This window comes from Hyaena hyaena, unplaced genomic scaffold (assembly GCF_003009895.1).
Source record: "Hyaena hyaena isolate Hyena2069 unplaced genomic scaffold, ASM300989v1 scaffold_201, whole genome shotgun sequence".
Lineage (NCBI taxonomy): Eukaryota > Metazoa > Chordata > Mammalia > Carnivora > Hyaenidae > Hyaena > Hyaena hyaena.
The window spans coordinates 2489539-2506880 of record NW_024080833.1 but is presented as its reverse complement, the minus strand read 5'-3'; the positions used below and the strand labels follow the sequence as shown (position 1 = coordinate 2506880).

The window sequence follows — 17342 nt, the reverse complement described above, 5'->3', positions numbered from 1 at the left end:
AAAAAAAAAAAAAAAAAAAAAAAAAAAAAGCCAGGGTACAGCCAATGCTTTAGGAAACAGAACTGGCTCTAATCACTTGTGTTTGACAACTGAAGAACAGACCTAGGCTCTTTATACCCCTCATTCCTTTTTCCACTCCATGCATCCACTTCTTCAGGTTTATGGCAATCGCTTCTATGAAGCAAGGTGTTCGTTTGTAAAAGCCACAGAAAGATAAGAAGTAAACACACACCAGAAAATCCTCTTAAATACGCCCAGCCCGACATAGGCAGTGTCGGCATTCTTGTATGAATTCTTCCAAAATGTTCCCCACTCAGTTTTCCCTCTTTGCAATTAGTACTTTTACGATGCAGATTCTATTTTCATAATGAAGTCAAATAGGTACGATACTAGAAAATTCTGCATTGTGTGCCTTTCACTTTATACGGACTTTCAACATCTGAGTGAAAGCAGGCAGACACATGTTTTTAAATGAAGAGGAAACCATTTGCTATTCAGGTCACACACAAGTGCACACATAGACACACACACACACACACACCACTGCTAAGTTAGGTCAACAGTGAAAGAAAGAGAGAAATAGAGAAAGAAAGGAAGGAAGGAAGGGAGGGAGGGAGGGAGGGAGGAGAGAGAAAGAAGAAGGGAGGAAGCACTCAGCAGAGCTGGGTGCCCGGCATCTCTAGGCACCAGAGAGCAGAGCCCGCACGCCCCTGGGGCTGGGGTTGGGTACAAATCCAGCAGGGCTGGAAAGGCCAAAGTGAGGCTGGTGATCCCGCCTTCCCAGCCTTAATCCTTGCTACATCGAAGCCTGGATATGTTACAAAGTCCATGAAACTCTGGGGCAGAACTTGGAGTCCCTGAGGAGGGCTATCACAGAGATTAGAGTTCTTCCACAGCCTCCTACCGCAGGGGTCAGAACTACGGCTTCTTGCCCCACACCACCCTGCCTGTGCTTCACAGCAGCGAGGCTGACACTCACACCGCTTCCTGTGACCTCCCAGTTCCCTTCCGCTTTTAGTTCTTTGTTGACTCTGACTGAACTTTCTCCTATTATTGCCCGGTGAGCATCAAGTGAAATACCCGAACGTGGGCTGGGCAGGAAGGCACCACGAGCCTTGCAATCCACCGGCTGTCGTAAGACTTCTGAGTGTTACCAGTTTCCCTTTTGATGTCCCCTTTGTGCTGCTGCCTTCTGATCCGCACCCCAGCTATCCGCAGGCAGGGCCACGGAGTCCACGCCACCCACACCCTCCCTTTTCGTCCTTGCCGGTCATATTTTGGTCCCCTCCCTCTCCCACCGCACACACATACACACTGAGGACAGGAAGACGGTCCAGGTGGCAGAAAATGCCTAGGTCTTGGGGAAACATGATCAGACCACGGGGAACGTACCTGGAGAGAGGAGGAGGGGAAGGGAAGAGAGAGGTATAAACAGTGTTCTTGGAGCCTCAGGCAAGTTAAGTCAGTGGCTGAAGAACGGCCCTAGGTTCACCTTACTCCCCCCGACTCTGGTTCAATCAAACCAAACAGCGAAAAGAAGTAATCTAACCCATGCATTCTCTTACTCTGCATTTTTAAATGTCCCCATGTTAAATCTGGGCCTTGTAGGGCATGGAGGAGGGCACTTGTGGGGATGAGCACTGGGTGTTGTATGGAAACCAACTTAACAATAAACTATTAAAAAATAAATAAAACAATAAATCTGGGCCTTATAGTTTCATTAGTTGGCAGAGGGACATCTCAACAGCTATTAACATTTACACACACACAGTGTTTTTGCTTTTGATCTTGTAAAAATTTTGGAAGCTATGCAATGCTATTCTCCACATTTTATTTTTTGAATCATCTTATTTTAAGAAAGAGAGGGGGGAGGGGCAGACAGAGAATCCCAAGGAGGCTCCGCTTAGCACAGAGCTGCACATGGGGCTCAATCCCGTGACTGCAAGATCACGACCTGGGCCGATATCAAGAGTTGGATGCTCAACCAACTGAGCCACCCAGGTGTCCCTGCTCTCCACAGTTTAAAAGTGAAGATATTGAGGCTCAGAGAGGTTAAGTGACTTGCCTCAAGTCACAGAGCATGATCTCCAACCCAAGCAAACCCTGGAACCTCAAACTCTGTATGTATAAACTGTGGTAAAAAAACCATGAGATCTGATGTACCTTTCTCTGTAGGTGAACACATAGAGTCACTGGGGCTGGTCCCCGGAGGATGACATTGGTGCATTTGGAGATGGCCAGTTACATTATGTGCCTACCACATGCCAATGACTTAAAATTTTTTTAATTTAATTTTATGTATGATTTAATTAACTTACTATTTTATAACCAAGGAGCCCTGCAAAGGAAGGAGTATTATTTTTCCCATCTCATAGATGGAGCAATTGAGGTTCAGAAAAGTCTAGAGACACATTGCTAGTAAGTAACAGAGCCAGGGTTTAGACCCAGATCCTTTCTACTCCTTGGTTGGAGAAAGTAGGTTTTGTGGGAGGAGAAAGTATTTTACTTTGTTTTCCTATTTCTAGTCATTTGTCACTGTTTTCTGGCAAGGTCACTGGGTCTCTTTCTGAAGGTGTCAAGGAAACAGCCACTTCTACTCCTGTGCAGGGACGACTGAAATGAGCTGCATCACGATCTTTCCAAAGCACCAGTTCCTTTTAAAACGACCTCGAGGGGTACCTGGGTGGCTCCGTCAGTTTAGTGTCTGACTCTGGCAGGGGTCATGATCTCACAGTTCATGAGTTCAAGCCCTGCTTTGGGGTCTGTGCTGGCAGCTCAGAGCCTGGAGCCTGGTTCAGATTCTGCGTCTCCCTTTCTCTCTGTACCCCTCTCCTGCTTGCACTTGGTCTCTCTCTCCAAAATAAATAACATTTTTAAAGAAAGAAAAAAAACCCAACAACTTTAACATGACCTCTAAAGCTCTTTGTGGGTGAAGGTTCCAGGATGCCTGTCAGCTCTTGGTCGCTATTTTATACATCCATGATGTCTACCTGGTGATGAAGCAGCATGAAATTCAAACTATTATTTCTAACCAAATGCTGTCCGTGGATTCAGCATGCATGTGCACACATGCGCGCGCACACACACACACACACACACACACACACACTGATGTCAGGTTGCTGTGTTCTGAAATGATCCCATCTCTCCTGTGCCGTGCTCCTGGTAGCCATTACCTGCACATCGCTGCTCAGCCCCCGGAATGGAACAGTGATGTGTGTCCAGCCTCTTGGAGATTCCAGTTATAAGACCAGATGCCAATTCACCTGTGATGAAGGATTCTCTTTATCTGGACCAGAAACATTGGATTGTACTGCATCTGGACACTGGACACATCCGCCACCAACATGTGAAGGTAGGATCATGGGTCTGTCCTCTTTTTTTATATAGATTAAAAAAAAATTTTTTAAATATTTCTGAGAGACAGAGAGAGAGAGACAGCATGAGCAGGGGAGGGTCAGAGAGAGAGGGAGACACAGAATCTGAAACAGGCTCCAGGCTCTGAGCTGTCAGCACAGAGCCCGATGCGGGGCTCGAACCCATGAACCATGAGATCATAACCTGAGCTGAAGTCAGACGCTTAACCGACTGAGCCACTCAGGCGCCCCGGGTCTGTCCTTTCTTATGACTTCTCAGATAATAGTACAGAATGAAGAATCACCAAAGATTCATGTAAAACTGTTCTTAGGCTAAAAGAAACCCACTCTGCACGAAGCATTGGTAATCTCTGTCTCTCTCTCTGAATATTCTTCTAACTTTATTTTTTTTTAAAAATAGTTTATTGTCAAGTTGGTTTCCATATAACACCATTCTTCTAACTTTAAACATTGCACAGTGCTCATCCCCACAAGTGCCTTCCTCAACTTGACAATAAACTCTTAAATAAATAATAAATAAATAAAAACATTGCCCAGTTTTATAAAGTGTTTTAATTGTCATTGTGACGTTTGGCGTTTACCACTGTTCTTAAATATAATGAAGAAAGGCAATGTTCTCTCCATTTCCCAGATGAGGAAGCAGAAGCTCAGAGAGATTAAGTAACTCGCTGAAATTCACACAGTTCATAAGTGATGAAGTTCAGCTGTGTCACTGGGACTTTTACTTCCTTAGCAAGTCTTTTTCTACTGACTTAATTTATTCCTACACTCACCGTCACTAAGCACTGCTAAACCCCAGGCACCGAGCTTATGCAGGGACGAGTGTGATTTCATTCTGGCCATTTGAGGATCTCACAGTCCACTTGTGCACCTCTCAACTGGCTCTGCCTCCACGTGGAGTATGAAGTCCTTGAGGGAAGGATCATGCCTTCTTCATCTTTGTATCCCTACAGCAATTAGAATAAAAGTGGCTGTGTGACAAATGCTTGCTCAGCTGAAGCTTATCATTTACTGGTTAAATTTACTCAAGCACAAGCCCTATTGACAGTGGATTGGAGGAGCTAGGTTCTATCTCCCCCCAAAATATCTGGCTAAGAGCCCCTAGCGTATAGTGTGCTCTAAAATAGAAGTTTGCTGAAGTAATTAATTCATAGCTCGGATTTACTTTCCAAAGGCACCAGTGGCCCAACTTATTGTTCAGTGTCCTCAGTAATAATAAGGCCAGGTTTAATAGCTAATGTTTATTGCTTCCATAGTAAGTACCAGCTATTTCATAAGCAGGGTCTCATTCAATCCACATGAAAATCCTTGAACATGGTCATTATGATCCCCATTTTAATGTTTATTTATTTTTGAGACAGAAAGAGAGAGAGAGAAAGTGAGTTGGGGAGGGGCAGAGAGAGATGGAGGCACAAAGCAGACGCCGGGATCTGAGCTGTCAGCACAGACCTGGAAGCAGGGCTCAAACTCACGAACCCTGTGATCATGACCTGAGTGAAGGTCAGACGCTTAACCGACTGAGCCGCCCAGGAAACAGAGGCTTTGAGGGGATCCAAAGCAGGCAAAGGCCAAATAGCTGCAAAGTATGGAGCTGGACTCCAGCCCGGGTCTCACCTGATTCAAGTGCTCGTGTTTTCGCCGCTACCCTGCACTGCCACCCAGTGGCAGCGTTCCTAAGTCCCTCGCCGCTGGTTTCCACTGGCCAGGATGCCACTCTAAGGGCTGAAATGGACTTCAGAGATGGCAGTGCCTGAAGGTGTTCAGACAAGAGAGGATGTTGATAGAAATCTATTAGTGTTATACGAAAAAAAGGCTAAAATATTGTTTATTCCTTCTTGTAGAATGCTAGATTAATACCCAAAGAACTGTATTGCTCTTCCCAAAAGTCCTGTGCCATAAAAGTCACATCACACCCATGGGCTTCAGTTCTCTAGATCCCAAAAGGAGAGGAGTGGACCCAATAGCGTCTGAGGTCTGTCTTGTGGTCAAGAATTCTGGGGTTAGGGGCCCCTGGGTGGCTCAGTCGGTTAAGCATCCAACTTCAGCTCAGGTCATGATCTCACAGTTCATGGGTTCGAGCCCCTCGTTGGGCTCTGTGCTGACAGATCAGAGCCTGGAGCTTGTCTTTGGATTCTGTGTCTCCCTCTCTCTCTGACCCTCCTCTGCTCATGCTGTCTCTATCTCTCTCTCAAAAATAAATAAAACATTAAAATTTTTTTTCTAAAAAAAAATTCTAGGGTTAGATATAGAAAGCTGCCATCTGCTGTTAGAATGCTATACTACAGGTGCCTGAGGGATCTAGAACATCTATGGAGGATTAACACTAGGATTTGTGCTTCCTCACTTATTCGTCATTTGCTCATTCATTTATTCCACTGACATTTACCATAAGCTCTGTTTTCCCACATTCTGGGTTAAGGTTAAAGAGTTTTTAAAAATGCGTAAGAATTATCTCACTAAAATTTTAAATCACACATGCAGCCACTATGGTTGTTACACCCGTATTCTCCGAAGCCCGTTTCCCCTCACACTTGCCCAGCCACCCCGACTTCCTTGAGAGGAGGCATTGTCTCCCACCATGCGGACCAGCCCCACCCAGGGCCTAGAACCAGACCTGATCTCGGACAGCAGCCTTAGCCAACGGCGGGGCTCCAAACCGTCAGCCTTGTCCGAGCCTGATCTTGAGTTCTGGTTTTCGCGCCTGTGTTTTCACCTCATTCTCCAAATGTTTTCTTTAGATGGAGGCAAATAGCCTCTCTTCTTTTCCTACATGCCTGAATCCATAAAGTTTCAGCCCTTCAGCATTGACCCGGAACTCTGATCTTTGCACAGTTTTGCAGAGTCCTACACTGTATCGGACATGCGGGCCACCAGGTTGGCAGGCCCAGGGTGGCGGCGCAGCATGCAGTCTCTCACTTCAGAGGGCGATGAGAGATTTCATTCTTTAGTGGTTCCACAGACCTTGGCTTTTAAGATAGAACACCAGTTCCTGGCCCTCTGGGACTCGGGCGCTGCCTGATGTCCCGCTGTCCTCACTGCCTTAGCCCTCTGGGACCCGGAGTCCTTCCGGAACTGCTTGTATCTGGTTGCTACAACCCTCATGTCCCCAACTGTGGGGGCACTATCTTGATCCAGACCACTGCTCTCCTTGTCACTTTGAAATTGACACTCTGGAGACCATGTTGGCCACTGGACCCAACTCCTAGTGATCGGCTTCTCCTTGGTGGGGAAAGGAGGGTCCTTGATCCAAGTCCCAGTCCTACTCAGCTCTTCTGCCAGCCCCCTGCCCACCCAAGTCTTATAATACAGCACACAGATACCCTCTAAGCTCTGACTTGCCTCGCATCTGTTTTGCTCTCCCCTCCTCCAACATTTCTTTGACTCCATGGGGGTTCCTAGTCTTCATTTCTAAACTTTGAGTCTAGAACAACCAATTTAGTTAAATTTGTTATTTACCCGTCTTTCCAAAAGTTTCCTGACAAAAACTATATCTAACTTAAAAGAGATAATACAAAGAAACAGAAGAATTTACTAAATCTATTTAAAATAATATAAACCAATATGTTGTCAGTTGGTGACAGAATGCCAGTGGACCCAGCAATTCACGCATTGACATGCAATCATATACACTTACTTCATGGGTTACAGAAAACCATCTGTGAAGGTGGCTATGGTAGACAGCGTTGCCTTGGAAGTCCATGAAAATAGAGGACGAAACATGTGATGAAAGCAATCCTTATCTGTTTTCTATTCTTCTTGTAATTACTCAGGTTTTGGTACTGTTTTACAGTAGGATTAAGAATAGGACTATTTTTTCAAGTTACCCAAGAGGTCATTCCTTGACAAAATTCTCTTCCTCTACATCTGCCACAAATGCAATTCGGCCATGATCGCTGAGCGCCCACCATATTCCAGATGGAAGTCAGACTTGCGTGTACCTCATCAAGGCTGCCTCAGGCAGGAAAACATACTTCTTTACTTGATTCAAGGTCAAATCCTTAAACTGATTCAGACGCCTTTGTTTGGGTGAGGTTGGTTCTTACCTAAAGGGGTTCGGAGTCTTTCACATACAAAACAAAAACAAAGACAAAAACAAAGCCTGTATCTACAATCTTGGCGGAACAAGACTGACAAATCTCAGACCAAAGTATTAGTCCCAAGTGGGTTAATGCTGTAGTAATTCTCTCTGTGTACTGAAAGTCACTCGGATCAATTTTTTAAAAGAGTAACTCCTCTTGTTTCTTTTCAGACCATGTAAAAACACTCATTAGAATGCATCCGAATTAAATTGTGCTCATGAACTTTTTTGTTCATTTGGCAAATGTTTTTCGAACCCCTACTATGTGCCAGACCCTATTCCCTGGATATAGTGTTGAAAAGACATGACAAATTCCCTGCTCTCCTGCAGCTGACATTATGCATTTTCTTGGGCTTAAAAATGAAATCCTGAGAGATTCTGAACAAGTTGTTTTAGTGAAAAATGTTCACAGACGACTTAATGTCTATGACTTACATCAGTAGATATATTTAATAAATGTTTGATAAATAAAGTTGATCTGCCAGATATGGATTTATTTATTACTTAAAAATATGAGCATTCTAAACTGAAATTCAGTTTGTTGCTTTGGTTATTTGAGAGGACTCGGGCAATGAGGGTCCACAGTCTTTTGATAAATAGGCTGTCACTGATGATATGTGAAGGCCAGAAAGAGCACATTCTCATGAAGTATAACATAGGACTTCAAGAGGTTTTATTTTCTTTTGTTTTTAAGGCAAAAGTGCTAAGCAAAATTAGCCTGACTGACCAAAGCATTGCTTTCAGAAAGGTTGGATTTAAAGAAAGAATAGGGGCGCTTGGGTGTCTCAGTTGGTTAAGTGTCTAACTCTCGATTTCAGCTTCAGGTCATGATCTCACAGTTCATGAGTTTGAGCTCCACTGTCACTACAGAGCCTGCTTGGGATTTTTCTCTCTCCCTCTCTCTCAATAAATGAATAAATAAATGAATAAATAATAGAATAGTCATTCAGTTTGTCAAGTATTTGATAATAAACAATAGTCTTATGTCAGAGTATAATGGAGAAATAGACATGATCCTAACAGAAATGCATAACTGCAATTATTTATAAAATTATTTTGAAGGAAATGGTTATTAAATTAAAAATTCATGGGGGCGCCTGGGTGGCTTAGTCAGTTAAGCTTCTGACTTTCGCTTAGGTCATGATCTCGCGGTTCGTGGGTTCGGGCCCCGCGTCGGGCTCTGTGCTGACTGCCAGCTGAGAGCCTGGAGCCTGTTTCAGTCTGTGACTCCCTCTCTCTCTGACCCTCTCCTGCTCACGCTGTCTCTCTCTCTCCTAGAAATAAATAAAAAACATTTAAAAAAAATTCATGTATTCATCCACTTGGCAAATGATTGCTGAACACTAGCTCTTGAGACCCTGCAGCGTGAGCTGTGAAAAACACAAAGTCTTATGGCTCTTGGGTCTTAGAAGTGTTCCATCCAGTAGGTGAGGGAAGATATCACACATGGTGAGACAGCACAGGAGTTCAAACAAAAAGCTGATATGTTCGTAGGAGAAGCCTTTAGGCTACAGTGATCAGGAGACACTCTGCGGAGGCTGCCTTCAGTTGGATCCTCCAGGATGGGTGGGATTTTTTTCAATGAAAATAGAAAGAAATTCAGGGCAGCATGAGCCAAGCACCAGAGGCAAGTCCACATGAAGTCAGTTCAGGGAATTTCCAGGGGCTCTCCAGCTTTCCTGTGCTATGAAACTGTGATATTAAAACACACACACACACACACACACACACACACACACAGCCTGGGGATCCAAATGGAGGAAATAAGTTTAGGACAGAGGATGGTCACTGCATTTCTAGATGTATTCAATTTGAGGAGACGGCATGATATCTAAGAGGAAGTGATCTCAGGCGGGAGGAAGGATAAAGTGGACTCCTGGATGAACCCTTCCAGACTGGATAGGGAGAGCCACTGAAGGCACAAGCGCAAACAGGAGAGGATAAAACTGTGGGTTCTTAAGTGTGACTGCTTGAATCCTTGACTCCAGTTTTGTACCTTCTACCTATACTTCCCTCTGTGAGCCCGCCACCTCCCTGCCCCTGTAGTAAATAACCTGTCCTATGTTTTTTTTTTTTTTTTTAATATTTTCATTCATTTCTAGGAGAGAGAGAGAGAGAGACAGCGTGAGCAGGGGAGGGTCAGAGAGAGAGGGAGTCACAGACTCTGAAATAAGCTCCGGGCTCTGAGCTGGCAGTCAGCACAGAGCCCGACGTGGGGCTCGAACCCACGAACCGTGAGATCATGACCTAAGCAAAAGTCGGACGCCCAACCAACTAAGCCACCCAGGCGCCCCTAACCTGTCCTATGTTTTGTGGAATTCCTGCTGCTTAGCAAAACACCTGACCTAGTAGGTGCTCAATAAATATTTGTTAAATAGATGAATTAATGAATTCAGTGCAAAACTGGCTTCTGAATAAACCTGAAGATTGTGACATAATTTATTTGACTCTCCAGTCATCAAGTGCCCAGAATTATTTGCCCCAGAGATGGGAAGCCTGGCTTGTTCTGACACCCACAGAGAATTCAGTGTTGGATCCACCTGCCATTTCTCCTGTAACAAGGACTTTAAGCTAGAGGGATCAAATAATGTTGAATGCACAGCTTCCGGAAAATGGACAGCGCCTCCACCGACCTGCAAAGGTAATATAGTGTACACTCGCTGAGACAGCTCTTCTTCTGGAAATTTCTTCAACATTATTGTATTACTAGTGTGTCAGCTTTATTTCTTATGATGAAATATCTATTGGAATCTAGGAAACATAGCCTATGGATTTAAGAATTTATAAGGAATGAGAGGACTTCTTACTTTGGTGAATAAAAGACATATTGATTCTTTTTTCCTTTTCCTTTTCTTTTTCGAGATAGAGAGAGCACGTGCACATACACACAAGCTGGAAGGGACAGAGGGAGAGGGAGAGAGAATCTTAAGCAGGCTCCATGCCCAGCACAGAGTCCAATGCAGGGCTTGATCGCACAACTCTGAGATCATGACCTGAGCTGAAACCAAGTCAGACGTTTAACCACCTGAGCCACCCAGGCACCCCAAAGTTATATTTATTCTTTTTTAAAAAATTTTATTTACTTTGAGAGAGAGAAAGAGAGAGAGAGCAGAAGTGGGGAAGGGACAGCAAGAGAGGGAGACACAGAATCCGAAGCAGCTCCAGGCTCTGAGCCATCGGCACAGAGCCTGACGTGGGGCTCAAACCCACAAACCGCAAGATCATGACCTGAGCCGAAGTCGGACGCTTACCCGAATGAGCCACCCAGGTGCCCCTATATTTATTCTTAAGCAGAAATTTTCTTTCATAATATTGGTCTCTTTTTCTCAGAGACCTTTACTGAGTCAATTGAATGTTCTCCATTTCTTCATTGCGATGAGGAGTACAAGGTGTGGAGTCACTGACTCAATTTTTAAAATCAAGGAACTGAGGTACAGAGAGGTTAATAAACATCTTTCTGCCACATGTAAAGTTAGTGACAAAGCTAATGACATCATGCATATCCCACATTTCGTGCTGACCTTTGGCCACCTCTCAACAAAGCAGCAAGGACAGGCAATTGGCCTCTGTATATTTCGATTTCTACGGAATTTTTTACATTTCGGCACCAAATCTTCCTTTTTTTTTTTTTTTTTTTTTTTTTTTATTTTGGTAACATTGACATTGTGCCCCACCCCTCGTTCCTCCTCTGGCCTAGAGAATTACCTCTCCAAGGATATTTTTAAGTGTATTTTTTTCTCATCTGGTTTTCCATACCTGAGATCACCAATTTTCCTGAACTTCTCTGAGGAGCTATTGCTAGAGCCTTCTTGCTACAAAAAGAGTGGAAGGTAGTTATTCCATGTCAGTCTTAATTAACTCTCTTACACTCCTTTTAATTGGGAGCTCTCTAAATGGAAACATTTTTTCATAGCAGGTATAGTACCAGCTCCTATTTCAGAGGTTCGATGCCCAGCCTTCATCACTCTAGAGCACGGAACAGTGTCCTGTAAGCATGGACTGGGAACCTTTGGTCCGAATACCACATGTTACTTTGGATGCCACGCTGGATTCACACTCATGGGGGACCGTGCTCTCAGATGCACACCTTCAGGACAATGGACAGTGGGAACTCCTGCCTGCAGAGGTAATGGGGAAAGGGGCAGGCAGTTCTGAAGCTATCTTCCAGCTGGCACCCACGTTCAGCGTTGTACCTGCCTGTTGAAATCCCATCCAACCCCAGCGACCACTTCACGTGTGGGCTCCTCCATGAAGTCCACACCAGTCCCAGCTAGAGGTAACCTACTGCAGGCATGTCACTTCTCCCCTTGCTGTGTCATAGGCGAATGCCTTGCTCTCGAAGACGTAAAGGAGGAGACACTTGTAAAATGTCCAAATGTGTGAGGAAAACAAGCATGCAGAGCATGAAACCAAGTATATGAATTTTGAAATACAAGTTGCAATTCCATTAATTATGTGATAGTGTGAACATCCCATATTTCCATAACTGGAACCTAAATAAAAAGATAAGCCATGTATGATACCTCTGGAAGAGCTATCACCCCGTACGGGAAGTATTATGTCTCTTCCGTCTTTGTATTTCCCACGGAGCATGGGAACAGTGCTTTGTAAATGTCGCCATTTCTCAATAATGTTTATTTGAGTTAAACTTGATTTCCTGAGCTTTAGTTTCCTATCTACAAATTAGGAACAACAACCTGAAGTTCCCAGAAGTTTAATTTTTTTAAAACATTTATTTACTTTTGAGAGAAAGAGAGAGACCAACAGAGTGCAAGTGGGGGAGGGGGAGGGGGAGAGAGAGAGAGGGAGAGAGAAGGGGGGAGAGAGGAAGACATGGAATCTGAAGCAGGCTCTAGGCTCTGAGCTGTGAGCACAGCCCCGAAGCGGGGCTCAAACCCATGAACCATGAGATCATGACCTGAGCTGAAATCAAACACTTAACTGACTGAGCTACCCAGACTCCCCTCCCTGAAGAAAAATTTAAAGGGGGTGACATTCTTTACTTCACTAAAACTTCCAGAAGCCATCTATGCTGGCCACTTATTAAGTATTTTAATAAACATGTGCTAACATGCCAGCTAATTGCCCATGGTAGTAATAATAACATTTAGAACAGTACTGTTTTTGAGAAGCAAAATTTTGATAATAGTATCTTCGTAGGTAACATTGATGGAGCCACTAGTAGGTATTTATTGAATATTCCATCCTAGTTCTTCAGCTGCAATTCTCTAAATGGACATCTGAGTATCTGTGGTATTGGAGGAGCTGGTGTGAATGTCAGAAGTGGTTCATCTCCTTTCTGATCTTTTACATTCATACCTCATCTGCTGGCAATGCTAGCCAGGTTACAAATGAAACATAATCTCTGTTGCCTTCCTTCCACATGTTCGTTTTCCCTGCCTTTCTTTATCTGCAGCTGTCAAATGCTCTGGGCTGCATATTACTGAGCCAGGCATGATGAACTGCTCCAACCCCTGGGGAAATTTCAGCTATGGCTCAACCTGCAGCTTCCATTGTCCAGAAGGCCAGTTACTTAATGGCTCAGCGAGAACAGCATGCCAAGAGAATGGCCAGTGGTCAACTCCCATGCCAACATGCCAAGGTATATTTCCCATATGGGTTAGGAAGTCATTCGATAAGGGATGTAACTAAATCAGTGTTCCTTTCCTGTGTATTTCTGACAGTAGCCTCACCTTCCTTCACTGGGTTTCCCCTGAGTTTAGTAAATGTTTCACAATGAATCAGGCAGAATCTCCTTGCCTTCTGCAGAGCAGTGGGAGTTAAGTTCAGTGACTCTGCAGACAGTCCCGACTCCTGTGCAGAGCTCAGATTTGTCAGATGAACCCTCTCATATCTTTACAACCCATGTGTAATAAGTACATCTTGAAGTTTCAGAACATTTTTAACTGGAGGTTATTTCATGAAGATTCCTAATTTATGATCTCAGAAGAACTTTCTTTACCACATGCCTCTAAAAACACATGAATCTGTTTAAATGAAGCTTCATCTGTTTGTAAGGTTATTTCATCCACCTTCCTTTTTTTCTTTTTTTTCACTTTTTCTCTACAGCTTGTCACGACTACCTTTTATGGCATAACTGAATCTTTGATTGCCAAAGGAAAAAAAATACCCACAGTTTATTTTATTTGCTTAAATTTCCACTTCTTTAATCATGTAATTCACTTTATTAGGGTCCTTCCCCTGACTCCTGTGGAAATGATGTTTGCTATTTAACCATTAGAAGTAGAAGTGGCCCCATTTCCCAGTCAGCTGCAGTAGTTTTATGACTTCCGGATGTCTCAGCACAGGACTTGATCTCACAGCTCCGAGTTCTCGGGACCCTTCTGGAAGAATGATGGTATTCTGCACAGCACACTTCTCATACCCTGCATGTGTGTTTGCTTTGCAGCAGGGCCACTGACTATCCAGGAAGCCCTGACTTACTTTGGCGGGGCAGTGGCTTCTATGATAGGCTTGGCGACGTGCGGAACCCTCCTGGCTCTTCTCAGAAAGCGTTTCAGGCAAAAAGGTAAATAGGAAAGAATCGTCTCCTTCTTTTCTTCTTTTGTGTCATGGGGAGGGGCCGGGAAACCACAGCATCAGAAGTTCGTGTTTGAAAACATGTTTGCATTCAAAGGAAACAAGCCCAAGAGAAGTTATCTTGAGAACTGACTGTGCATCAGAATCATCTTTGTAAAAAAACAAACAAACAAAAAAGATACAGATCCTCATATAGGGAGATCTGGAAATTGGTCTGGAAATCCAAATTCCTCAAAAGGCCTCCCCTCCAAATTCTGATGAGGCCACTTGGCACATTGGCATTTGGGGACCTCTGGTCTAGGTAACCTTAGTTACCACCAAGATCAACTGGAAAGCACCATGCTTCCCTCCTCATCTTTATTTCATGCAAGAATCACTTATTGATCAGTAGTGCTAGAGAGTGGGACCCAGGGTGAAGGCCCTGATGTTAAATATGTAGTCGCAGTAGGGAGATGGATAAGTGAAATCTAAGCTAATACTGATGTAGTACCTTTGTTAGGACAAAATACACCCTGGATATGACTGGAACACAAGAGAGGTGTCCCAACCAAACTGATAGGTCTGAAAAAGCTCCTTTAGGCTTACCTTGGAAGAATAAGAAGGATTTTGCTAAACGGAAATAAATGGAAATAGAGTTCCAGCAGACAGAATGGTGTGTGGAAAGACCTGGAAGGGTTAAGTACCTGGGCATGAGCTATGTTCAGTGTTTTAGTGCCTCTGTATCAAAGATGCTGTGGAGGAAGCAAGAAATGGACCTAGAGTTGTGAAGAGTAGCTGCTTAGTCATGACCTGGTGTGACAAGCTGAGAAATCTGTATGTTCTCCTGAAAACTTGTGGGGCTAATACAGGATTGAAGCAGGGAAGTGACCCAATGGATGAAGATGCTCTATGAGAGAGAATGTGTTTATCAGACTTTTCATCAAAAAAAGCTCTAAGGGCACCTGGGTGACCCAGTTGGTTAAGCAACCAACTTCAGTTCAGGTCATGATCTTGTGGTTCATGGGCTCGAGCCCTACATCGGGCTCTGCACTGACAATGCAGAGCCTGCTTGGGATTCTCTCTCAACTCTCTCTCTGCCAAAGCCCCCTCAAAGCAAACAAACAAACAAACAAAGACAAAGGAGCTCTGGCCTAGGATGAAAGAAGAGAACCATCGCTTATGACGTAAAACATTCTTTCTCTGTCTGGCCCAGATGCTCAGTCATGAGTTCAGAAACATCTTTTCATATGCTAATAGGGCTCCTCATCATTTCTCATGGAAGGTAACTGGGGGTATCAGAGGGGTCAGGAATGCTCCACTGCAGGTGACTGAGAATGGCTGTCATACCGGATGGAGCTCGCATGGAACTGAAGGGTTTCAGCTCTGACTCTTCGCTGCTCCAGGGCAAAACCTCTTGTTCTGTTCTTGTAAGTTTTCTCCATTCACAGAACTACCATTGCATTGAGGCGGGTGTTCTAAAGTTCCTTCACATGCTCTCCTGCCCATGGGTGAGTAGGACAGTAGACAAAGAGCATCACTCTGCTTAAAGAGCTACAACCAGTCCCTCCATGCAACATTTCTGTTTATTTACCCAAATCCAGAAGGCAGAGGCAAGAGCTCCTAAGACCTAGAACATTCTCTCCATAGCCATGTAGGAATCACATTATTTCTACATTTCCCCCAGTTCTTTCTTTAGATCTGAGACTTTGCTAGAGAGTCCTCCAGACTGTGAAGAGAGACCAACAGCCGTTCATACTCTAATATATTTAATAGTAAATAAATTTGGGGTGCCTGGATGGCTCAGTTGGTCAGGTTATGATCTTGAGGTCATGAAATCAAGCCCTGTGCTGACAGAGCAGTCTTCTTGGGATCCTTTCTCTCCCTCTTACTCTGCCCTTCCCCTGCTCGTGTGAGTACACACACACACACACACTCTCTCAAAATAAATAAATAACTTTTATAAATAAATAAATACATAAATAAATTCATTTGTAAGGATGAGGAATTTTTCCTTGACCCATTACAATGTGATTTTAACTTTATAGGGACTCTACAGCCAAATAATAGAAGAGTGCTGCATTCTATGTTCCTCTCCTTCAAATTCAAAATGCACATTCATTATCACGTTGAAGGCACTATTATCAATAGTGCCCTGTAATAACTATATTTGTTCATCTTCATTTGGCCTAGTATTTTCCACATTTATTTAGCCATAAGATTTCCCCCTTTATCTCTCCATGGGGTGATTGGCAGGCCTAGTGCCATGTTTAAAGTTTCCACTATGAGAGCCTGTTGTTTGGATTAAGACAGAAGGCCCTGGTCACCCAAGTTGCCAGAGAAGGAAAACAGCCTTTGTTATGTGGGTATGGATTTGTTTACGTGATTAGCTTCCCAACTAGGGGAAGGGTTGCAATGATAGGGGTCTCCAGTGCCAAATAAATGGGTTTCAAGAACCAAAAATAACCAAAAGGCTGAAGGCAAGGGCCAGAGGAAAAAGAAGAGGTTGTCACTGAAAATGACGAGAAGAAAGATGAGTGGAGTCTGGATTACGTACTGTCACATGTTTCCATTCAGCCCAACACAGGTCCCACCTCTCAGGGACATCTTGTTCCCAGTACATCCCTGATAATGAGCCTGGGTGAAGATCATTACACAGACTTTCCCCAGTGACTTCTACCACTGATGACCTTTCTCCTTCATCTAGTTTTTTCTTTTAAACCAATCATTTATATCTTCTTGCTTATTTCAGATGATGGAGAAAGCCCCTTGAACCCTCAAAGGTAAGATAGAAAAGTTTCATGATTGAGTAAATTTTTCTAGTTTGACTTTTAAATCACTATATTATATCAGCATGATTATATGTAATGCCCCTTTCTTGCAACAAATCTTTTGCAACATCCCCTTTACTAATTCTGAAATAAAATACACAGATAATATATCCTAACCATACATAGTGTTTTTAAAAACCAGGAAGTTGCCCTAATTATAAAGTAAAGGAAAAATAAAAGGGAAAGTGATATCTAATAGACATAAAACGCTAAAGCTGAGGCACTACTTTAGTGGACGTGATGAGGTCAGCAGAGGCTTGCACGTTTGGGTCACAACCATAAAGACCAACAGTCAGGAATACTGTGTTAGTGACTCAAACAGCACCAGAGGCATTTCCGGCACAACCTGCTGATTTTTTAAATGATGAGCAACTCTGGTAAAGGATTGGAAAATCTATTGTATTGTAACCTCCCCTCCATTCACATGGCAATTGTAATTTAAAAGATGCAAAAAATACCTTACTTATATTTAAAGAAAGTTAAGTCCTAGACTCAGAGCTTATTCACCTACAGGAATATTGAGTAGATATTCTAAAACTG

General features: G+C 43.6%; 1 protein-coding gene across 3 annotated transcripts in view; it reads left to right on the top strand.

Annotated features, from left to right (window-relative positions):
* LOC120238258 (selectin P) overlaps window positions 1–17342 on the top strand; it is a 39421-nt gene that overhangs the window by 20329 nt on the left and 1750 nt on the right. Inside the window, exons 10-15 of one of the 3 annotated variants that reach the window (XM_039241913.1) lie at window positions 3170–3355; window positions 9911–10096; window positions 11372–11581; window positions 12872–13057; window positions 13865–13984; window positions 16724–16754. In XM_039241913.1, coding sequence (XP_039097844.1) covers window positions 3170–3355; window positions 9911–10096; window positions 11372–11581; window positions 12872–13057; window positions 13865–13984; window positions 16724–16754 — 919 coding nt within the window. Of the gene's footprint in view, window positions 1–3169; window positions 3356–9910; window positions 10097–11368; window positions 11732–12871; window positions 13058–13864; window positions 13985–16723; window positions 16755–17342 lie in introns of those variants that run through there. The other 2 variants (XM_039241912.1, XR_005530168.1) reach the window with 2 other exon arrangements.